The sequence below is a fragment of the Ipomoea nil genome, unplaced genomic scaffold (genome assembly GCF_001879475.1).
Source record: "Ipomoea nil cultivar Tokyo-kokei standard unplaced genomic scaffold, Asagao_1.1 scaffold2845, whole genome shotgun sequence".
Classification (NCBI taxonomy): domain Eukaryota; kingdom Viridiplantae; phylum Streptophyta; class Magnoliopsida; order Solanales; family Convolvulaceae; genus Ipomoea; species Ipomoea nil.
In genome coordinates, this window is record NW_017619273.1 from 6,080,428 (window position 1) to 6,104,966 (window position 24,539).

The following is a 24,539-nucleotide window of genomic DNA, read 5'->3' on the forward strand; positions in this document are numbered from 1 at the left end:
TGGAGGATAAATAACTCGGTTAGTCTCTTGAGTTACTTCCGGAATCATGTTGATGTAATTGTCACGCTGCTTGGTTATGAGCCTTGGAGGATGACGGGCTTTTACGGTTTTCCACAACAGAACAGAAGCGTTGACTCGTGGAATCTGCTCAGGAGCCTGAGGCATCGTTCTCCGCTGTCGTGGGTAGTTCTGGGTGATTTTAACGATCTACTCTTTCAGTATGAGAAGCGGGGGCGTTACCAGCATCCAGAACCTCTCTTGAGGGGTTTTGGGGAGGCACTGGAGGATTGTGGATTGGGGCAGATCCCTATGATTGGCACCAAGAAAGGATTATTTAGTGTTACTAGACTTCTGACACGGCCATAGAGTCCGGCGCAGCGCACAGCGCTCGTGCGGCATCTCGCGGCCCTTCATACCCTGCGAATAAGCCTTTACCCACATACGAGCCAACCTGGTTTCGCCCTGCCATGGGCTCATCAGGGAAGCGGCAACAGCTCCCAACCAGTTGTGCCCTTCGATCGCATCGGTCCCCTTCATAGTCAAGTCCAAGACTAGCGACAGGCTCCCAAAAGTTAATCGGGTCGGCGTGCTTAACTCGACCAGACCTTAGCGTCTAAAGCAGAACAACCCTTAACGCTATTGATGCCCCCTTCACCCGCATGGCATTGCTAGCCAATTGGCTGTTTCCTCGTTCTTTTAGATCTTCGCACGGTACGGAAAAACCAGGCCCGGCCCTAGGCAAGGGCAGGCTGGGCCCTTGACCACGGCCCACGCTGGGAAGGGGCCCATCACCACACCCCATTATGTTTTATATATACTACAGAATTATTGTATAGGTAATTAATATACGTCCATGTTACTAAATGCGCAGTTAGCTTGATTGGTAAGGTTCTTCGTTTGTATGCATTACGACTCCTAGACTAGACTAGACAAATGATTCTCTGTAGTATTAACACCTTACATTTCAACTACTAGATATATTATTCTGTAGTAATAAAATTGTAGCTTATGAGATTTATTTATATTAATTTTCGACTCTAAGATGAATATAGATCGAATTTTGAATCTATTTCTATTCGAGTAATTTACTATTTCTTATTTAGAACACGTGTTATTTTGTGAATTTTACAATGAGTATAATGTATATGTAATATAATTCATGATTTAGTTATGAAAAATATGTTAAAAAAGATAGTTTACTTTTTTTTTTAATGAATTATCTAGTCAATGTAGTTTAGAAGTTCTATTGTGTGTCATCGTATTCAAATTAATCTAGAAAAATTTAAAATTGATCTAACTAAAAGAAAAAAGTATTTAGATATGTGATTTATAATGTGTTTTATATTCGAACTATTTTATCTAATTAATTATGTTTCATATTTTATTATGAATATCTTTTATCACATTTAAAGTGTTCTGATTTATTGTTCTGAATAATTAAGATTTTATGCTCTGCTCTTGATTATAAGTTTAGTTTTATAAATTTTTAATAATAATGATTTTATTATTTCTTATAATAATAATGTGTTTGCGTATAAGCTTATTTGGTTTCAAATTGTTTATTCATTTTTATAAATTATAATTGTTTATTTATGAAGGCACTGATGTGGTTATTGGTTATTCTGAATTTAGGAAAGCATCTAGAATTATTTCAATTGTATGTAAAATTTTTAAAAACTTTTGAATCTTATTTCAAGTTATTTGACATTAGTATTTTCCTTATTTAATTTAAATTTTAGTTATAAAAATGTATATTAATTTCATGTAGGGCCCATTTTTGTGGCTACGCCCCGGACCTATATAATGATAGGACCGGCCCTGGGAAAAACAGTTTGTGACACTCCTCTCATTATCCAAACTGCTAATGACATATATGTGTATGCATGTTTGTATTTATATATCTATATGCAGAGGCGGACCCACAGTGGGGGCAGCTGCCCCCACTCACCCCACCCCCACCTCTTATATAATCCTTGTATGTATATGTGTATATATAGTAGAAGTTTTAGTATAAGTATTAAAAAATAGAGAAATAATATTAGAATGTGATTTAGCCTAGTTGGCAGAGCGCATGGTTGGCTTAAAGGTAGGCTATGGTTCGAATTTGTCGCTGAGCGTGTGGTCTGTTTTTAATTTTTTTGACATTTTATTTCACATTTTCACCATTAACACTATCTTTTCACATTATTTCACATTTTCAATATTATTAATAGTGCATATTGCTTCAACACAATAATATAATCTTCATTGATATTATTTTCACCATTAACACTATCTTTTCACATTATTTCACATTTTCAATATTATTAATAGTGCATATTGCTTAATTCTCTCTAGGGTTTACTAGGTTTTTCCGCTCTCTCTCTTGTGTTTCAAGGTTTTCCGGCGCAAATCGGGCGTTCTCTCCGGGTATTGTGTCGGCGTAACAGTGATGGAAGCGACGGAGCAAGAAGCGGCGACGCAGCAGGCGGTGGCGGCGTTGGGCCGCCGATGGGCGGACGTGGCCTTGGACGACGAAGAAGACGATGTTTTTGTGCCGGTGGTGGAGGAAGGCGCTGAACGGCCGGCCGAGGCAGCACCAACGTGGCGGCTAATTGGTAGGTTCCTAACTACCAAGCTTGTGAAGGCGGAGTACATGAGTCAGGTCATGGCTTCGGTTTGGCAGCCGGTGAAGGGGGTTCGGGTCTCAGAATTGCAACCGGGGCTGTTTCTCTTTGTGTTCTTCCATGACACGGACATTCAGTTGGTTCTAGATGGTGGTCCATGGTCCTTTGAGAACCACACTTTTGTTTGCAAGCAAATCCACGATGGTGAGATACCGGTCTCAGTACCGCTGGATTCGGTTGATATGTGGATACAGGTGCATGACTTGCCGTTGGGCTATACAGGGTTCGAATCTGTCGCTGAGCGTGTGGTCTGTTTTTAATTTTTTTGACGTTTTATTTCACATTTTCACCATTAACACTATCTTTTCACATTATTTCACATTTTCAATATTATTAATAGTGCATATTGCTTCAACACAATAATATAATCTTCATTGATATTATTTTCACCATTAACACTATCTTTTCACATTTTCAATATTATTAATAGTGCATATTGCTTCAACACAATAATATAATCTTCATTGATATTAATAATGAGATGAGATGTGTAATTTATAATGGATCTTTTATTCAAATTATTTTATCAAATTGATTATATTCATATTTTGTTATGAATATTTTTATAATGTTTTGATGTGTTTTATAATTTTCCTATATCCAACATTATTTATGGTTATACTTTTTAAGTGTTTCATTTTTTTTTTCTAATTATCAATTTTCCTTTAATATTTTGCCCCCGCTGAAAAAAATTCCTGGGTCCGCCACTGTCTATATGTAACCTTATTCCCTGTCAGGGGATGAAATTTGGTTGGCCCAAGTACGGAAGGAACCTGCATATACAATTTCACCCTTAAACATAAAACAAAGCCAAGTGTTCTATGAACTCTTACTTTGAAAGGCACAACCAAAACTATCTTACCACTCTTACCATTCCAAATCCATATCAAACTTGAAAGAACAGGACTGACACTCAGGTGGATGAGTATGCATAGTCACATACAAGTTTAGCCAGTACACTAATGAGAAACACCTTTAATTTCCATATGGAAACTACTATTTCGACTCCCAAGTTCTACTGCTTACTTTTTACTCCTATACTCAAAATTTTTGATATTACATTTTTTTTAGGACCATACAGATAGCCTATCATCTCTTGAAGTAAAAATAAGGGAGTAGAGAATGAAAGTCCATGTAATAGAACTCTTCCATATTTATCCAATATTAGTGATCAAAAACTGTGTAATCAAATGAGACAAACTAAACAGGAATGCTCTCAGAATTGAAGATTGTAAACTATGGACAATCTCGATCTCGTTGTGTTCACGGATGGCCTGCTCTTTCTCTTCGTTGCTTGTATAGAAAATAAACCACTAAGGGGTCGTTTGGTTCACGGAATGTCAGATTACCTTAGGGAATGTTAGATTGCTAGGAATGTTAGATTACTGGGAATGTTAGATTCCTGTGTTTGGTTAAAGTTGGGGTATGTAATATAATGATGTTTGGTTTAGGGTTATCTTTTATATACACTATAATATCCTTAACATATTTTCATATATTTTAATAAATTTAAAAATTAAAATAAATAAATAAGATAACGGTATCATATATAATTACATGATTTTAAAATATTAACTAAAATCTTGAACTTGAGAAACAAAATTATTTTACTGCTGTCCATCGCTGATACTTCGAATCGAGGGAGGGAAAAAACAACTAAATTACATATTTACTCCGACTTAACGGTGTCGTACACTAACGGGGAACCACATGTCCGTTACGGGAGGGGCTATATGTGCATCGTTTTGATAATTGAAGGACAACATTTACACACTCATAATTCAAGGGTGACATTGATAATTAGCATATTATAGAGAGGCATTTTTTACAATTTTCCCTAATAATAATAATAATAATAATAATAATAATAATAATAATAATAATAATAATAATAATAATAATAATAATAATAATAATTTTTTTTTAAAAAAAAATATAATTAAGCCAATCATATTAACTACTTGGGAGATTTATTGACAAAAAGAGTATTCAAATCACACAACAAATTGAAGTGGGAAACTATCTCGCAATATCTTTGTTTGGCAATCAGCAGTTAGCTCTTTAATATTAGTATATATTTAATATTTTATGCCCTAATTTTTATTTGCTCTCCCTTATGTCCCGTATTTGGTTTCAACAATACCTATACAATTATTTTATTGATAATTATAATCAATCATTACTATATTATCTTGTATTTGTAAACTTAGAATTGCCTATTTAAATACGCAAATTTAACATTCAATTATCTATGCATGAACAATTCCAATATAATCTTGCATTGATATACTTTAAAGTACTTATTTAAAAAAAAAAAAAAACATTGGACATTATCCCAATGGCGCAATGCGCGTAAAAAACTAGTAAACAAATACGGACTATTTAGTAATTCAAATCGCGTGGTTATTTTTCCGTCAAGTTATCTAAAAAGATTTTGGTCAAACTGTCTATAAGGTCCTTGTATTATAATGTTTTGTTCAATTTAGTTTTTGTATTTTTATTTTTTTTCAATTTAATCATTGTATTTTAAAAAGTAGTGTAATTAAGGACAATAGTTAATATAATGATGTTAATATAAAGTACCTATGAAGTCTCTATATTATGATGTTTTGTTCAATTTGGTCATTGTACCTTTATTCTGTTCAATTTAGTCCCTCTATTTTAAAAGTGGTGAAACTAAGGATAATTGTCCAAATCTTATTAAGAACATAGTTGTAATGATTTATTTTGGACATACTAATTTAATATATTGGTTAGTAATAATAAAACAAGACTAATTTTATTGTTTCAAAGCTTTTAAAACTATTACTCTTATGTTAAATCTATGACAAATTCTCTTAAGTGGAAGGAAAACATTTTTCGTGAAAAATATTTTTCTAAAAGTGAAAAAAAAATGATGTTTTATGTTGTTTGATTAGATGAAAAATATTTTTCATTGAAAAAAGTTTTCCTTAAAGAATGAAGAAAACCAATTTCTAGCACATCGTATATATTTTGTTTTCCATGAAAAAAGGTTTCCATATAAAACTAGTAAGACAATTTTACCATCACCATACTTATTATTATTATTATTATTATTATTATTATTATTATTATTATTATTATTATTATTATTATATTATATTATATTATTATATATTATTATTATTATTATTGTTTTTGTGTAAGATTATATTTATCATTATACTCATTATTCCTTATCATTCTAAACCCAACCAAACAATAAAATTCATATTCTTGTTAATTTATTTTTGACCAATTAAACAATAAAATCTTATTACTATTTTAGTTGAGAATTAAGTGGGTCAATCAAAGTATTTTGTATGAAAAAGAATGTCGTGCAAATATGCAATTGACCAAAACGACCTTGTCAACTTGGAACTCATGTATTTTATGTCAATCACTTAAAAATTTTCTATCCAACGAGACTAAAATTACTACTTGAGTAAAAATTGAAGAACTCATTAGACTTCTCCCGAGACACGTATTATTTAAAAGACAAAATGTCATTTTCTTTTTCAAATAAATAAATATAATTAAATAAAATATCAGATACTACAATGTAACAGAGTCAATAGTTTAAAAAAAAATGAATATATAAAAATATAGATTACATATATAATCACACAAGTGTGTACTAAGGGTGTGTTTGGTTCGCACATAGGAATCGGAATTGGAATGGGTATCCAATACTTAGTAATCATAATGGGTTTTGGTGAAAGTATTTATCATGTTTGGTAGTAGGGTGGAATGAGAATGGTTACTTATAGTAGTGCTTGAGAATGAATAAGGGAATGAAACCCTTATTTTATTTGGGTATGGATTTTTCAATTGATAGGGTATTTGAAACCAGTAGTGTTCTAAAAACCTATCAACCAAACAACAACAATCACTTTCATACCCATTCCTATGGGCAAAACCCACCAACCAAACACACCCTAAATTTTTTCAAATGTATGTAGGATGACTTTTTCATTTTTTATTATAATGTTCAAACTTAGAAAATGAAAAGAGTAACAATTTTTTTTTTTATGAATGATAAAGAAAATTCACAGTAATTATTACAATAGGTAAACTATGCTATTATATAATTGTCGGCAAACTATACAGAAGAGATAAATCGCGCTAAGAGCAAACCCCCACCGTTGGGGTTCAAAACTTTGACCATCCACTTGAATGAATAATCGGGATGCCATCATACTAAATAAGACTAAAAATTAAGTTTTCCTATTTTCTATGATTTTACTCTTTGAAGTTTTAACCCCATTTTCCCTCCATTGAGGGATTCATTTGTATTTTGTACTTGTTTAAGGTTAGCCATACTTGGACAAAAACCACAACAGCATTCATGGGAAACACTTCAATAACAGCTCCAAATTCTCTCTGGAATCCACCACCACTTAACTGGTTGAAATGTAATGTGGATGCAACACTTTTCACTGACGAAGCAGGCTATGGCGCCGTTATTCGAAGTCATGATGGTCGTTTCATTGCGGCTAAAGGAGGCAGGTTAGGACGCATTCAAGATCCGTTATTAGCAGAAGCTTCAGCGGTTGAGCAAGCACTGGAATGGATGCTTAGCTTAGCTTATAATAATATCATTATATAAACTGATTGTTTATTGTTTTCTTCAGCTTTTAATTCTCGTTATTCCAATTTTTCGTATGTTGGTTCAGTTGTAAAGCAATGTACTCAAATTGCTAGTGACATAGGGACCGTTCAGGTTCGCCATGTCAAGAGGTCAGTGAATCACGTAGCTCATGTTCTGGCGCGGGCGACGGATTCTTCATCTGTCCTAGGGTCGTGGTTAACAAACCCGCCTTCATGTATTGCTGCTCTTGTGAGCTATTAATGAAGTATCTTTTCTGGCTTTCAAAAAAAAAATGTAATAATACTTTTTATAAAAAAAAAAAAAAATTAATAATTTTAAATAAAAATGTAATATTTAGAGGTTGAACATGAGAAAACTTGTAATATGGAGTCCTAAATCAGTAATAAATTGATTGATTGTTACTTTTGAGAAAAAATATAATACTTGTGAAAAAAAATATACTCCGTAATACTTTTAAATTAACATATATAATGTTAAGAGTTGAAGAGTTACATATGAGCAAAATTGTAATACTTATGAGGAAAAGTGTAATATATATGAAAAGTTGAAGAGTTACTTTCTATTTGATTTTCATTACACACTAAATAATATCAATGTTTCATTAACTGGTCCAACAATCAAGTGGAGAGTTTGTGATAAGATATATAATCCAACAGTTAAGTCAAAAAAATAACCAATAAAAATAGAATATCGCATATACACGAAATCACAACAAAATTAGGAAATGTTATTTGAACAGATATTACAATGTAATAGAGCCAGTAGCATTCAATAAAAAAAATAGGAAATGTTATAAATTTCAATAAATAAATTAAATTAAAATGCACAACTAACTTATCATTGTATATGCTTGAACCAACATATATCTTTTGTATTCCAACTAGAACCTTAGCAATATTATTGTTTCCTTTATAATTTAGTAGATATTCAAACAATTTTCTCCATCATGGTTACATGTCTAGAAGTTGAGTTGTGCAAAGGCAAAAAATGAAAAAAAAAAAAAAAAAACAAAAAAACAATTTTATTTATTGAAATTAAAAAAGTCATGGTAAAAAAAAGAAGAAGGTGATATTAGTACAAATTATTTAAGACTAGTGTTATGCAAATGGTTATTTATAATTCCAAAAAGAAACTTGAGTCGAAGGCCTTTGTTGTTTAAGCAGACGATCACAATGGACAATTTATTTCACAAATTCCATCAATTATTCCAAGCTATCTTCTGTGGAGTTTATTACTATTAAACCTATATAAAAAATAAAAAAAAAATAAAAAGAGAAATAATGTTTTTCCCCCAAAATGCTTCCAAAGAAGATATTTAAAACAATGCGGTGATCGTGGATCGAACACGAGACCTTCAGATCTTCAGTCTGACGCTCTCCCAACTGAGCTATCCCCGCAATGTGAAACCCAAACGCTTTACGTTATATAAATTTCAAATAAGAAACCTTCAGAGCTTCAGTCTGCCGTGCTGGTTTATGTTGTTTCACCATCCAATCCTTAAATTCATATTTTTTTTTCAAAAAAAAAAAAAAAAAAAAAACCTTAAACTCATATATATATATATATATATATATACACACACACACACTAGACATGACTTCTTTCTATACTTAGAAACATCTTAAATTGTGCATGCAAAACCATACAAAAAGAAGATCAGATAAAGTGAACTAAGGAAACTCAGGGCACCAATCTAATTAGATAATCGATAATGTCTATACATATACAAAACAGGAAATTGTAACGGAAGTACACCCATAAAAGTAGGATAATGGCCATAAAACTCATATCTTTATAACACTTCCCCTTAGCCATTATCTTAATGTATTCATGCCTCATTAAAAAAAAAAAAAAAAAAAAAAAAAAAAAAAAAAAAAAAAAACCTTGTTAGAAAAATCTTGTGGGAAAAATCTAGTCGAGAAAAAAGTACATAAGATATTTTAATACATGTGTTATATAATGTTGCCTCATTAAAAACATTAGGCTAAGAAAACCCAGCGAGAAAAAAAACTTAGCTAAAAAAAAAGAGTACAACTTTAAATCAATTAGATTTTGGGGTTCGCGACTCTCCCCCTTTGATGTCACTATATCACATTCATGATTCGTTAAAAACTTCACTAGAAAAAATTAGTGGGAAAAACCTGATGAGGAAATGGAACGCGATACATGTGCTCATGCATGTATTGCACTAGCTGCCTCGTTAAAAATCTTTAATTAAAAAAACACCATTAAAACCCAGTCAAAGAAAAAAGAGTACAGTCATTGGTCTTCAGACCCAATCTTCAGGATGGATTCAAATGAATGACACTCCCCCTGAAGATAACAATCTTCAAAGTCTACACGTTCTAATATAAAGAAAACATTGTTACAAAATAAGTGTAAAAAAGGAATATGGTACAATTTTCAAGATATTTGTCACTAGAGTGAACATTCTGTATAACATCCTCGTGACTCTTCTAGAGTTCACGTGAGTTGCACTTTGACACTATATATGCTTTGTCAAATATTCTTAAATATACACATTTATCATTTGTGCAACACAAGCTTTAATTTACTGTCCTCACATAAAACATTGGGGGTAAAGTCATAGCATAACCAATTCAGGACTTAGCATTATGTGAATCAGACAAAATAGCTAGTATCTGAATAGCATATATATATATATATATATATATATATATATATATATATATATATATATATATATATATATATATATGTTGTGGGTAGTGCGCAATTAACCACGTAGTGAACATGCAATCATACACTTCATGCAGCAAGGATTTAATCCATTGAATCATTTGCTGTGAACATTCATTTTTGTCTTTTCTCTTTCAATTTACGCAAATACAGTGAAAATAGTGAAGCGATGGACAATCTCCGGCAACAATTGACGATATAAAGCTACCTCTAGTATGGTTCCTGAATGGAGCATTAATCTTTAGGAATGATTGATGATTGATTTCCAGTGGACGATGAAAATACCACTCTATTGAACCGAGCAATTTTCCTTATTCGTTGCAGTTGTATTGTTCTTTGCAAGTCTTTTTCTTATCCCTGCAGATAAAGGCTTGTCTAATCAAGAAAAACGTGAGAATATAAATTTTACTTGATTGAAAAGTCAAATTTCAAATTGCTCTTCCTCAATCTTCTGTTTTAGTTTTGGTGATAGAGTGCTGAATTTTGGGCTATATTTATAGGTGATTTAGGAGTGTTTGAGTACAACATGGAGTTGGGAGATTGAGTTTAATTTTAACTGGGTTTATCAATATTGTATGGAATTAGGTTTCTTCTATATGATTGCCAGAAGATACACGCCGGGGAATTAAGCATGCATGTTTTTAAGAATTTTTTATTTAAATCTTAATAATTTAGCCCGACAATTGTGTTTTAATGGGAGTTATGAATTTAGTAAATTTAACAGAGAATTAATGGAGAATTATAAAACTAATAATGGAATATGGTTGTATTGTATTACGAATATGAATTTTAATGTAAAATTGTAGTACAAATACGAAAATAAAAAATAATGTATTCTATTAGAAATTGTATTACATTATTTTACAATATTACGCAAATCTTAATAGTATAGGATTGTTTTGGACAAGAAGTTAAAATAAAGGATTTTGTTTTTAATATATAGTATAAATTTGTAAAGTTATTGGTTCTTGTAATACGAGTATATATTTATCAACTGTTGTTCATATTGGAAAAATTCATTAATAAGGGAACTATTCACTAAAATACTACAATTGATTGTTGAGATAATGAACTCATTAATTAATATGAGAATATTATCTGTTAAAATACTACAACTTGTAATTACTACATACGAAGTACATAGTTTAGCAAGTGACTATGTTAGAAAATGTCAACACCGGTGAACTCTTGAGTCACCGTGATTGACATCCTCTCAAATGTTCGGTCAGGTTGGAGTATGGAGGCGAGTGTCCTTGAGGTTGGGGATTCAACCTTTTGAGAGAAAAAAATGTCAACACCGATCTATCAATTATTGAATAATAATTTACATGGTTGTTTAGATGTGAATGATTTCATTAATATATATCATGAGCCATGCTCATCTTGGATTATAGATGCTAGCCAACATGGACAACTCAATTAGTCACACGGGTAAAGTTTGAAAACAATAATGACCCAAGATCAAGTTTCACCAATGACAAAGTGGGAACAATCTCTCAAAGTGAGAGTGACTCCTTGTGCGTAGTAAGCAAAAGACTAGTCCCTGTGTTCAGCTGAGTTACCATGATTTACATTATGCTCTGTTGGACCGGAACGTGGAGTGCCCTTGAGGTTGGAGATTCAACCTTTTGAGAACAAAAGATTATAGATGCTAATCCAAAATGACATCGTTAATCGTGTCAACAAACACATCATGTTTAATAACATTTATCCTATACTACCTTGTCCATCCTTCAGTGAGCATACTTTTAACACTTGTTAATGATTAGCAGTAGCCAATTCAAAGTTCATATCACCATAACAATGTCTACATAAGCTGCCACATCAACAATAAAATTGGTTACAAGTTTTTTTGAAAGCCAATTGCACTATTTTGTCAAGTTCACATGTTAATTTACAACTTTTAAAATTTGATGGTTTAATTATTGTTTTCATAAGAGTTAAATGACTTATTTTTACCTTTTCCCTTTGTTATTTACATCCTCCTCTTTGGGTATTTTTTTTAAGTTGCATGTATATGTTACATATATTATGGTTTACCATTGCCACTCCCTACAATTGCTTCAAAACTATAATCCTAAAAATTTATTGACTAAATGTAAAATAAGAATTGTAACTCAGTAAATATTTACTTTAAGATGGATGTTACAGTTAGCATGCAAGGAATGACAAGCAGCAAACTAGTGTATCAACTTAAATAACCAACTTGGTTGGCGTGAGTGGCCGTGCACTCTCGTTCTTTAAGAGAGGTTGGGAGTTCGAACCCCCCCTTGGCCCCTTGTATGGAAAAACTAATCTGGCCAACACTTTGCCCCTTAATAGGGCCGGCCCGGTGCGAACGGAGATCAGTCTGAGTATGGTACGGGCTTAAAGGTGTCTCCTATAGTTAGAACTTGCTCAGGACACCTCGTGGTCTGACCAAAAAATAAAAAGGTATCAACTTAAACATATTCATGGGTAAACAAGAAATGATCAATAATTTATCAAAAAGTGCATCATACTTGGATAAGGATCTCTTTAGGAAATTTGCATCTTCATTCCTGCATCACCTGCAAGAAAAGGTAGTATAAGTCCAGGAACACAGAAAGCAAATGTCAAGTTGTATGAGGTTGCGTCAATTATAAGATCGACTTGACAACTTACATCGAGAAGTGAGTCTTGCTCTCAAACCATCAAGTTGGCTCCATTAGGAGAAGCTTGTGAATAAAATCGACGACACTTTAACCAAATTTCACCTTCAACATTAGGCTTCTGGTTTGCTGATATCCTTGGAGGAAACGTCCTTCCTGTTCATAGCATTGATTAGAGTTTCAGATAAATCACTATCAAGTGTAAAGCCCTTCTCCATCATCTGATCCCAGATTGCACAAGCCCATGAAAGTTTCTTTTCCTGAATTAGTCCTTGAATAATTAGCTTGAAGGTAACCTCGTCGGGGTATAAACCTCTCTTTTGCAAATCTTCATAAAGACGCATAGCTTCACTAGCTCTAGAAGCTTTGCAAAGCCCATAAACCAGTGCGTTGTAGGAAACAACATCAGGGGTCACTCCCTGCTCTACCATGTCATGGAAAGTGCTCTGAGCTGATCCTATTCTGCCAGTCTTGCAATGATGGTCAATAATAGTAGTATACAATACACGATCTGGAAAGAGATGCATCTGTGCCATCTGGTCAAGAATCATCTTGGCCACATTGGAATTTCCTTCTCCTAGGAAAGCTTTTATTAGAATTGTAAAAGTTACAACATCAGGAGTTATGCCCTTTTGTCTCATCTCTCCTAATAGCTTGTATGCGCTCTTAGAGTGGCCTGTCTGGCAGAGTGCTCTAACTATTGTGTTATAAGAAACAACATCAACCAAGCCTTTGGGTTCCATCTTAGTTATCATCAATGTGTAAGCCTTATCCACTTTCCTGGCCTTGCATAGACCCTTAAGAAGCTGATTGTAGCTGTAATGATCAGGCTTCATCCCACCGATCTCCATCTTCTCTATCATTCTCTCTGCCTCCCCCAACATAAGATCGTTACAAGAATAATTCAAGAAAATGTTATAAGTAACCAAATCAGGCTCACATCCATTTCTTCTCATAAATGTCTTAATTGCTTGAGCTTTATCAATCCTTCCAACTCGGCAAAACCCATCAATAAGTATGTTGTATATCTCTATGTCAAACCTAACTCGACTTCTCATAACACCCAAAGTAAGTTCATATGCCATATCAACCTTCCCACTCTCACACAAACCCAGTACAACTGCTCTACAAGCCTTGTTGTCTGGAGTATGACCTTTCCTGATCATCATATCCCATATTTCAACTGCATTGTCAAATCTTCCAGTCCTGCATAACCCATTAATAACAATAGTAAAGCTGACCACATCAGGCTCCCTCCCTTTCTCTCCCATTATTCTCAACATCTGCAAGGCTAAATCCAGAAAGTTTTCACTACACAAAAGATTTAAGTACATATTATATGCCCAAATATCAGGGATTACCCCAAGCCTATCCATATCATCTAAAAGTTGATGAATAAGTTTAAAGTTCCTAACTCTACACAACCCAGAAATAAATCTTGAATACGTAAGTGAATTCAAAGAGAAACCATTGGGCTTCATCTCATTATAATACTGTTTGGCCAAGTCAAAGCGCAAATTCTTAATCAAGACACCAATGAACCGGTTGTAATCAATGCTGAAAACCCTGCACTCTGATCCAATCATCTTATTGAACACCTGGATTGCTTCTTCTACAAGCCCAGTTTTCACATAGTTGGAAATGCGAGCACGGTATATAAGCCGATGCTTACCAAGATTTCTATACATATCAGAGTGCCTTGAGAAATGAATGCATATCATCAAATTCTTTAGCCCTAAACCAGTTCTAAAATGTTGAACCTTAAAATCATCCCGTGGTGGGTAAATTTCAGTTTAACACTTCACACACGGACATCTAACCTTAGGATGAACGCAATATCTAGTTGTGAGCAGGCAAAAATATACAAACTCTTCAACCCCAAGAAATAGCCCCTTAATATGCCCACTCTTGCCCAGCATTTTGTGATATCCATTTTATTCCCTGCCTGTAAATAAGAAAATGCATTAAGATATGATTAAAATTTTGACAGAGTTTACCTTTAAAATTGGACAAGTTTTCCAAAAGACAAATAAAATCGCAATGCCAACAACACAAAAACAACAAAATACACAAGTTTCAATATACAACAAGGGCTCAATCATTGTTCAGGTATAACAACTAAAACAAGCAATATATAACATGTATTTAAACAGAAACTCTTGCTTTAACTCTAAAGTTTCAATTTTAATACACAAAAGCTTTATATAGAATGCTTCACCGTCTTATTTCATTTCTCCCAATTGTTTCTCAACTAGTTGAATTTTTTGCATATTATATAAAATTTAGAGAAGAGTGATAAGAATATACACTCGAACCACATTCAAGCAATGCATGACAAATTTGAAGGTACGAACAAATTCCAGCCTATGCAAATCAATAATTAACTCAAAACTATTGATCTCACCTTTCATTCTAATTCTAAAGTATGATATATATAGTTGCAGCATTCATTGACCTTCAATAGAGAATTAATACAATAATTAATAAGCACGAGTAGAATACCAATAGTTATAGCGACTAAGTGAAGGCGTGAAGCAGAGCCGCTGAGGGGCGACTTAGTTTTGACCGGAATGTCGCCGAGGCTGGAGAACCGCCGTCACGTTCGCGTCCTCTATGGGCTGTGGAACTGTGGAGGACTGGAAGAGTGGAAGTGACGGACTTTGGAGTGGAGAAGCCGAGAAGCAGCATATCTGAATAAGGGATTAGGGATTAGGGCTATGCTATAAATCCTATAATATGTTTTTGGTTTGTTATAATAGACATAAAAATTAAAATTGTGAAATTATCAAATTATCTAAGAAGTTAGCATTTACTAAAAAAGAGTTTTTCACACTTTTAGTCTCATGACTATAGTGATAATATCAAGATTGATTCATTATTTTCAAATCTTATAATTTCGGTCAACAGCTATTATTTTATTTTTTATTTTTTTTTGTATTAAACAAAATGGTCATTCCGACCCATTTTTCGTCAATTTCTCACCGGAATAAGAACCATTTTCGACAAAAACAGACCGAAAAATTGACATAAAATGGGCCGGAAGGACTATTTTTGCAAACAAAAATAATAGTCATGGATCGAGATTGCAAGGTTTGAAAGTCGTAGATCTGATAGTGCCAATATAGTCGTGGGACCAAAAGTGCGAAAAACTCTACTAAAAAGAAGAACAAATTACACTTTTAATCATATGACTATAGGGGGTGTGTTAATTTCGGTCTGTGTCGTTTAAAACTAACAATTTAGTCCTTTAAATATATTTTTTAGCAGATTTTGTCCTCCTGACCAAATTTTGCCGAAGAAACGCAACCCATTTTAAATTATTTATAATTGGGGGCAAAATGGTCCTTTCACGCATTTCTTCTTCTTCTTCCTTGTTGTGCCTACAGAAAAGAAAATAAAGATAAGCTGATAATTTCTTAATTACTTAAAAGATGAAGATGAACTGTATATCAACTTGAATACTGCAATTCTTTACTAGATAGAAAATCTTGAGGCACATATAACAATTCGCTCAATTTTAATGGTCCCCGCTTCCGTTTGCCACTCCAGCCACAACGCGCTGCATAAGTTTCGAGAGAATAAACCAGCATAAGCTATAGTATGGTTGAAATGCGATCTTAAGTAGTAGTGGCAGCAGCTAAAGAAGATTGCTAAAGCAGTCTCGTGTGTACCCGAACTCGGGATAATACATACTGCACATCAGTGTCGAAAATTTGGTGGTGAATCACGAACCTGATTCTGCATTCGCAACATTCCAAGATCGCTGGAAAATCAAGTGAGAGAGATTGCCGTCGGGCTCAAACGCGATAGCGAGAACAAGAAGATCCAATTTCCAGGAGCCATCGGCGGGCATCGATAGTGGTGGGGTGGGTGTCGCAACTGGACACACATCCATAGACACATCAATGCTTTCCAGTTAGTGAGAGAGTTGGAGATGACCGTGGAAAAATGGGCAAATTCACATAGAGCCATCGACGGTTTCGTATCACCCTCCTGGGTTTTACTTTTTCGTAGGCGCAGCAAAGAAGAAGAAGAACTGACGTGAAAGGACCATTTTGCCCCAAATTATAAATACTTTAAAATGGGTTACATTTTTCTGACCAATTTCACCGATGATTTGGGCAGGATGATCAAATCTGGTAAAAAAAAAACATAGTTAAAAGACTAAATTGTTAGTTTTAGAAGTCACGGGCTGAAATTAACACGCACCTTATAATCATAGGATCAAATGTGTAATTTGCTCTAAACAAAAAATCTAAGAAGTTAACATTAATTTAATAAAAAGGGCAATAAAAGACCAAATATATAATCCCAAGTCCCAACAAAGTTATAAAGGTAAGTATAATTAAATTAAAAACAAAGGACTACAGATAATAATATTACAATAAAATTAATTTTACCTTTGATCCTATAATTATTGATGTTCTTAATTGCAGTTTACGAGTTTTAAAACTATCAATTTTTAACATTTTTTATGTTAATTGCAGTCTATAACTCTACGCGTTTTAAAACTATTAATTTTAATTTTTTCAATTCCAATCATTCCAATAAGATTGCTGTCGAAAAAATTTAATGGGTAAAATAATAAAGACAATTTAATATTTGATTTTTCACTCATTACTAAATTACTAAATTGCCCTCACAACTTTTCGTCTAGTGACTGAAATTGAAAAAAAATTATATAATTACGATATTAATTTAATAATTTTAAAATTTATGAATTATAATTAATAACACCTTAATAATTACAGGATCAAAAGTGAAATTAACTCAAATAGATACTTATGGAAGACTAAAATGAAAATTTTCACTCTTTAATTTTATTAAATTAAATAAAATTTGTATATACGGAATGCATGATTGAAGCTTGTAAGGGGTTCGTAGACACTTTGAAGTAGTGTCTTTTAACTATGTTCCTAGATCAAAGAATAAGTGTGTTTATGCAATAGCTAGAGCGACCTCTTCACAACAACCTGATTATTTTGTTTGAATTTTTACAATTCTTTCTTGTATTGAACGATTTGTTTAATAAAAGTTCATTCTTACCTTTCAAAAAAAAAAAAAAAAAAAATTCATTGTCTCGTTTAAAGATTATTAACAAAAAAATCTCGACCTTCTCAGGTTCTTTAACATTTTCCGCCGCCTACCGCCAATCCCACGGGACATAACCTCTCTCTCTCTTGTTCATTGCTCCACCGGAGGTCTTGACCGCGCCCTAGTCGCCGGAAACCTCAACTCAAACTACCGCGGATGAACTCCATCGCCGTCCAAGCTCACAGCTCCTCCGGAGGAGTTGTATTCTGATTTAGTTGGCCTTTCATCGCTGAAGAATTAAGCACGTGAGCTCGCAGTGATACTTCATCTACACAGCTCCTCCATATTAGTGGGAGACCCAGAAAATTGGCGAAACTGGTGTCAAGGAAGTCTCATATTCTCCGCCGTATAAATATCTGCAAGTATTTTTTCATTCTCCCTTCAATTCTATGGATTTTCAAGGGTTTTATTTGCACGCTCACCCATCTCACAGCACCACACGACCAGAGCACCAATCCCTTCTCAAAAATCAAAGATTTATACCTGCCCGGGTTGTTAAAAGAGTTAGGGTTTATGCAGGGTTTAAGCTTCAGTGTTGTTCAAAAACTGTGTCTTTTCCTTCGAAAAGTGTAATTAATGGTAAAAGGAAAGGGTCTGAAGGTGTATTGCCGTCAATTTTGCGTACTTTGGCGACTGAGAATGAGGTGGAGAAGACCCTTGATTTGTATTATGGGAAGCTCAGTGACAAGGAGTTCACTGTGATTCTCAAAGAACAGAGTAGTTGGGAGAAGGTTGTTAGGGTTTTTCAGTGGATGAAGTCGCGGAAAGAGTATGTGCCTAATGTGATTCATTACAATGTTGTGTTGCGCACTTTGGGTAGAGCTCGAAAATGGGATGAGTTGAGACTGTGCTGGACTGAAATGGCAAAAGATGGGGTTTTACCTACAAACAATACATATGGAATGCTTGTCGATGTGTATGGAAAAGCAGGCCTTGTGAAGGAGGCACTTCTTTGGATTAAGCATATGAAGTTGAGAGGAATTTTCCCGGACGAGGTCACCATGACCACAGTTGTTAGGGTTTTGAAGGATGCAGGGGAGTATGACCGGGCAGATAGGTTTTATAGAGATTGGTGCGTTGGGAAAATCAAGTTGGATGATCTTGATTTGGATTCCATTGGTGAGTCGGACTCGAGTTCTAGTTCCGAGCCCTTCAGTTTGAAGCAATTTTTGTTGACTGAGCTTTTCAGGACAGGAGTTAGGAATCCATCTAGGGCTATGGAGTTGTCAGAGGCAGAGAGCTCTCTTAGGAAGCCTCGACTTACGGCAACATACAATGCTCTTATTGATTTGTACGGGAAGGCAGGCCGAATGAAAGATGCTGGAGATGTGTTTGCAGAAATGCTGAAGAATGGGGTGGCAATGGATACTTATACTTTCAACACCATGATCTTTATTTGTGGGAATCTTGGTAATTTGGATGAAGCTGAAGCTTTGCTTTCTAAGATGGAGGAAAGAGGGATACATCCCGACACAAAAACATATAACATTTTCCTTTCTCTGTATGCCAATGCAGGAAGAATAGACCTAGCTCTTCAGTATTACAGAAGGATAAGGGAGGTTAGACTTTTCCCCGATGTTGTAACCCATAAAGCCATTCTTAATATACTATGCAAGGAAAAAATGTTACATGAAGTGGAGGCTGTGCTTAAAGAAATTGAGAGTTTAGGTATGCGTATTGATGAACGCTCTCTTCCAGTTGTTATGGAATTGTATATCAGTGAAGGATTAACTGAGCGAGCCAATGCCCTTCTTGAAAAATGTCAATTGATTGGTGGGTTGTCATCAAAGACTTATGCTGCCATCATGGATGCTTATGCAAATCACGGACTTTGGGCTGAAGCAGAGGATGTGTTCTTCAGTAAGAGGGATATGCTCAGACAGAAGAAGACAGTGTTGGAGTATAATGTCATGGTTAAAGCTTATGGGAAGGCAAAGATTTACGATAAAGCTTTCTTCCTCTTCAAGGGCATGAAGAGTCAAGGAACATGGCCAGATGAGTGCACTTACAACTCTCTGATTCAGATGTTTTCTACGGGTGATTTAGTGGACCAAGCAAAGAAAATTTTAATTGAAATGAGAGATGTTGGATTTAAACCTTCATGTCTGACCTTCTCTGCTGTAATTGCTAGTTATGTTCGCATGAGTAGGCTTTCTGATGCAATTGACGTGTTTCAAGAAATGCTAAAAACTGGTGTAAAACCAAATGAGATAGTATATGGATCTTTAATTGATGGGTTTGCTGAAGCTGGTAACTTTGAAGAAGCCATAAACTATTTCCACATGATGGAAGAATCTGGGGTATCAGCAAATCAAATTATCTTGACTTCAATGATTAAGGCATATAGTAAGGTTGGTTCAGTAGAAGGAGCAGAGCGATTATATCAGAAAATGCAAAACTTGGATACGGGTCCCGATATTGTGGCATCCAATAGTATGCTCAATCTGTATGCAGCCTTTGGAATGGTGTCTGAAGCAAAATTGATATTTCACGACTTGCATCAGAAAGGCAAGGCAGACGAGGTTACTTTTTCAACCATGATATATGCCTACAAGAACAAAGGTATGCTCAGTGAAGCCATTGAAATTGCAGAGGAGATGAGACAGTTAGGACTTCTAAGGGATTGCACGACATTTAACCAGATAATGACTTGTTATTGTGCAAATAGGCAGCTTATTAAATGTGGTGAATTATTGCATGAAATGGTGGATAGGAAGCTTCTACCAAACAAGCCTACATTTAAAATATTATTCACCATATTACAGAAGGGAGATTTTCCAGCTGAAGCGATCCGTCAACTTAAGTTGTCTTATCAGGAAAGGAAAGATTATGCGGGCCAAGCTGTGATAGCCTCTGTTTTTTCTGCGGTGGGTTTGCATGCATTTGCACTTGAATCCTGTGAAGCCTTCTTAAAACCAGCCATGGAGCTTCATTCCTTTGCCTACAATGTTGCAATATATGCTTATGGAGCATCAGGGAAAATCGACGAAGCTCTGAACATCTTCATGAGAATGCAAGACATGGGAGTGAAACCTGACATTGTTACATATGTCAATCTTGTATGTTGTTATGGGAAAGCTCGACTGGTTCAAGGCATAGAGCGGGTATATAGGCAACTGAAATATGGAGCTATAGAGCATAATGAGTCATTGTACAATGCTGTTATAGATGCCTATAAAGATGCTGGCAGACATGATCTTGCTTATTTGGTTAGTCAAGAGATGAGATTTGCTTCTAGTGACGAGAAGTATCCTAACTCTGAAACTGAAGATGCTTTTGATGAAGAGCTGTATCCTAACCCTGAAACTGAAGGTGATAATGATGAAACATTCTCTAGACGATTATCGTAAGCCATTGAGTTTGTTGTCTGGAATTAAAAATGGTGGATGAAACATTTTTGGGCCTTATATATATGATCACCTTGTCCTATGTTATGTGGTTTGGTTAAGAAGAAAATCAGTATATAATTTCTTTTGTCCAATTGGTCAGTAGGTGGTTGTACCTTTTACTTTGGTTACTGTCTTTTGGAGTGAGTTCATCTTTGTTTGACCTCCATTCCTGTTTAGTTTGCCTCATTTGATGTATGCAGCTTTCTAAAAATTTCAATTTTATCGAGCCATTCCATTGGATTCAGGCTAAGCCTTTTAACTTGTTAATGAAAAAATCTCCCCGAAATTCATTGATAGGGTTGCTCTAATAATCCTAAAATACTTTGACTTGCAAATGTAAAATATCTGCCTAGACCACCATATCCAAGTGACGTGTCAGAAATGTAGAAATGCATAGAAATATCTCTTTGCCAATATCATATGGACATCTCACAAACACTTTTCACTTTTCTCCCTTTTCTCACTGCAAAATGCAAATGCATTCACCAACTTCAGCTCTTCCCATACGGAGGAGCAGTGTAATCGTCACCCCCAATCTCCCCTCCACATTCCCAAACCTCCAAAGATTTCCATTCCCAAATCCATGGAATCGGAAATCACTCTCCTGCAAAGCTGCTGCGTCTTCTTCTTCTTCATCCCTTGGGGATCTTGACCTCTACGATCTTCTGGGCATCGATAGCTCCTCCGATCAGGCGCAGATCAAGCTGGCCTACAGAGCTTTACAGAAGCGGTGCCACCCGGACATCGCCGGCCCGGCGGGTCACGACATGGCCATCGTACTCAACGAAGCCTACGCTCTTCTGTCTGACCCCAACTCCCGTTTCGTCTACGATAAGGTCGCTCTCTCTTTCCTAGCCCTAATTTCCTTTTATGGAAACTTGTTAGCAATTTGTTCCCTAGTTTGTTCTGTTTTCTTTCCCAATCAACAAATTATTTACCTTGATTGAACTCTTTGGTGAGTTAGTTTTACCAAAATTTTCATCTCTATACTGTATTTACTATATATTGCCAAATTATACCATGGATAGTTGCACCTAGTCCAAAATAGCATTCAAATTATGTGTCTGCACAGCATAACATATTATATATGCATATAAATATATTCTTCCAAATATATGCATAAAATAAATATATACTATTTTTTTTTTTGAAAACATATAATATGTTAATCACATATAAATAATAGGTTAATTATAGTAGGCACATAATTTGAATCTAGTTTTGGACTAGAGTTTATAATGCAAGGAGGTAAATTATACTATGGACTATGGTTTGCAATGTGGACCAGAAATAAATGTTCATTTTTAATAGACTGAATGTTCATTATTAGTGTATTGAAAGTTCATTTTTTGATCATATACCTAAAAATGAACTTCAGTATATAAAAAATGAACATTCAATATACTAAATGAACTTGATGGTCCACCTTACGAGGCGAACCATGGTCCATGGTATAATGATTGCCAATTTCATTAGTCTATATTGAGTGCACTAAGTGCAGTAGTTTAAAGAATGACTATGCTCAAGAAGGGAGAATTCATGGAACTCATCATTCAATATCAAAGTCTGCTTCTGTGAATATATATTTCACCTTATTCTTTCATGATGCCCGCTTTCAGTTTAGTTGTATGTGTACTTGAAAAATGCAGGAGCAATCAAAATTTGCGGATTTACGAGGCTACACAGGCAAGCCAATATACTCTGCATGGTTTGGTCCAGAGAGTGAAAATAGAGCTGTAATTGTTGATGAAGTGAGGTGTGTAGGCTGCCTAAAATGTGCTTTATTTGCTGAGAAAACATTTGCGGTTGAATCTGTTTATGGACGAGCCAGAGTTGTTGCACAATGGGCAGATCCCGAGCACAAAATTCAAGAAGCCATTGGTGCATGCCCGGTTGATTGCATCTCGTAAGATTGCCCTCAACTTACTTTACATCACGAAATTAAAGGAACTAGTTTAGAGTTTGAGATTCTAGATCTTGCTTAGTGTTTAACCTTTGACTTGTATTCTTTTGCGGTTTTATAATAGGCTAAAAACTGTGGTTTCTAATGATGAGGAAGCTTTTTTATACTTCATTGCAATATGATGTGCTTTCAGTTTAGAAATGGAAGACCTATTTCAATGTGCACACACAATTACTATTTTACGTGTAATGTTTCCTAAATCAGAATTTATTTTTAAAAGGGTTGTGGAGAGATCGGACTTGGCAGCACTGGAGTTCCTAATGTCCAAGAAGCCACGGGGAAACGTTAGAATTGGAGCAGGCAATACAGTTGGTGCTCGCACATCAAGTATCTTTGACGATCTGGAGAAGTTCCAGGCTAGATTTCATGATGCCAACACTAATAAATCTTCTAAAGCACATTCCACGGTAGTATAAATTCCACTATTTTTAATTTTAGTATATATGTTATTGGCATTTTAGTATATTAGTCCATGATCTTCAATTTCAGGTCTCGGATGAACAAAGAGATATTCGAAACTCTGCCATTCAAGCAATCAGAGCAATGTCAAACTGGCTATACTGGCAATCCCCCGGTTCTGGAATCACTCAACTTCAGCGAAGCCTAGTACTAATCGGGGGGAAGCCAAACGAGCCCAACATTGAGAAGCTAAAAGCGGCTGCTGCAGCTAGGAAGCAAGGAAAGCTGACTATAAGCGCCACTCACATTTATAGCGACGAGTATTGGATTCCATCAAACCTTGTGCTGCCAGAGCCAACAAAGATGAACACACCGGGCAGTAAAGCTTCACCACAGGCGTCTCGTTCTAAGAAACACAAGGAATCATCTGAGCGGGATTCCCTGGCCAAGAAGCATGATCGAAGTAGGCCATGGAGCGTGGCTATTCCTGTAGTAACCGGTACTATTGGAGCAGTTACAGTGTGGTTACAGATTCTCGGGGGCGGGGAAGAGCTACCCATACCCAGAGGACTAAACGAGCATTTAGGTGGTTCTTTAGCATTGGATATTGTCAATAGCTCTGGGCTGCAGCTCATTCTAGCAGGTGTTACTTGGTATCTTATTGGTTTATACCTTACTGAACTGGTAGAAGCCCTTCTAAGTGTAACAAAGGGGCATAGTAAATAGTGCATATATATATGAGAGGAAAGTTATACATTATTTATCCCTGTCCTCAGGTGTTTAAATAAATATTTAGGGTACGTGACAAACTCTTGTAAGCATGTATGTTGTATCTTGATAGAAATCTGTATCTAGTATATATAGAAAAAATATTGAAAAGATTTGCTATCTCAATACAAATTTATGAATACTCTAATTTCGTCATGTACTTGCCAATTAGAACTATTATAATATCTAGATTTATTGTACTTTTAACTCAGTACGTAGTGATTAGCATAATCTCGGTGTGTGAATTATACCGTGATATTTCAAAGTTAATTCTTTTCACTTCTTTTAACCTCGAACATGTCCATTTATCTAAGTCAT

General features: G+C 34.9%; 3 protein-coding genes and 1 non-coding gene across 4 annotated transcripts; 2 read left to right on the forward strand and 2 right to left on the reverse strand.

Annotated features, from left to right (window-relative positions):
• Positions 1–8,602: 8,602 nt before the first annotated feature.
• TRNAF-GAA lies at positions 8,603–8,675 on the reverse strand. Its single transcript has one exon. It is a non-coding gene; the product is annotated as a tRNA-Phe (tRNA).
• A 3,361-nt stretch (positions 8,676–12,036) lies between these two features.
• Positions 12,037–15,313, reverse strand: LOC109159690 (pentatricopeptide repeat-containing protein At1g13040, mitochondrial). Its single transcript, XM_019307781.1, has 4 exons — positions 15,111–15,313; positions 12,622–14,553; positions 12,480–12,527; positions 12,037–12,392 (listed from the first exon to the last, which is right to left on the reverse strand). Exon 2 carries the CDS (start codon positions 14,327–14,329, stop codon positions 12,722–12,724), a length of 1,608 nt encoding a protein of 535 aa, XP_019163326.1. The 5' UTR covers positions 14,330–14,553; positions 15,111–15,313; the 3' UTR covers positions 12,037–12,392; positions 12,480–12,527; positions 12,622–12,721.
• A 2,408-nt stretch (positions 15,314–17,721) lies between these two features.
• LOC109160122 (pentatricopeptide repeat-containing protein At1g73710) lies at positions 17,722–21,277 on the forward strand. The gene has a single exon (XM_019308297.1). The coding sequence runs from the start codon at positions 18,092–18,094 to the stop codon at positions 21,050–21,052; it is 2,961 nt and encodes a 986-aa protein (XP_019163842.1). The 5' UTR covers positions 17,722–18,091; the 3' UTR covers positions 21,053–21,277.
• Positions 21,278–21,494: 217 nt separating this feature from the next.
• On the forward strand, positions 21,495–24,332 carry LOC109160126. The gene is made up of 4 exons (XM_019308302.1): positions 21,495–21,927; positions 22,741–22,997; positions 23,275–23,461; positions 23,544–24,332. Exons 1-4 carry the CDS (start codon positions 21,562–21,564, stop codon positions 24,177–24,179), a joined length of 1,446 nt encoding a protein of 481 aa, XP_019163847.1. The 5' UTR covers positions 21,495–21,561; the 3' UTR covers positions 24,180–24,332.
• Positions 24,333–24,539: the final 207 nt, after the last annotated feature.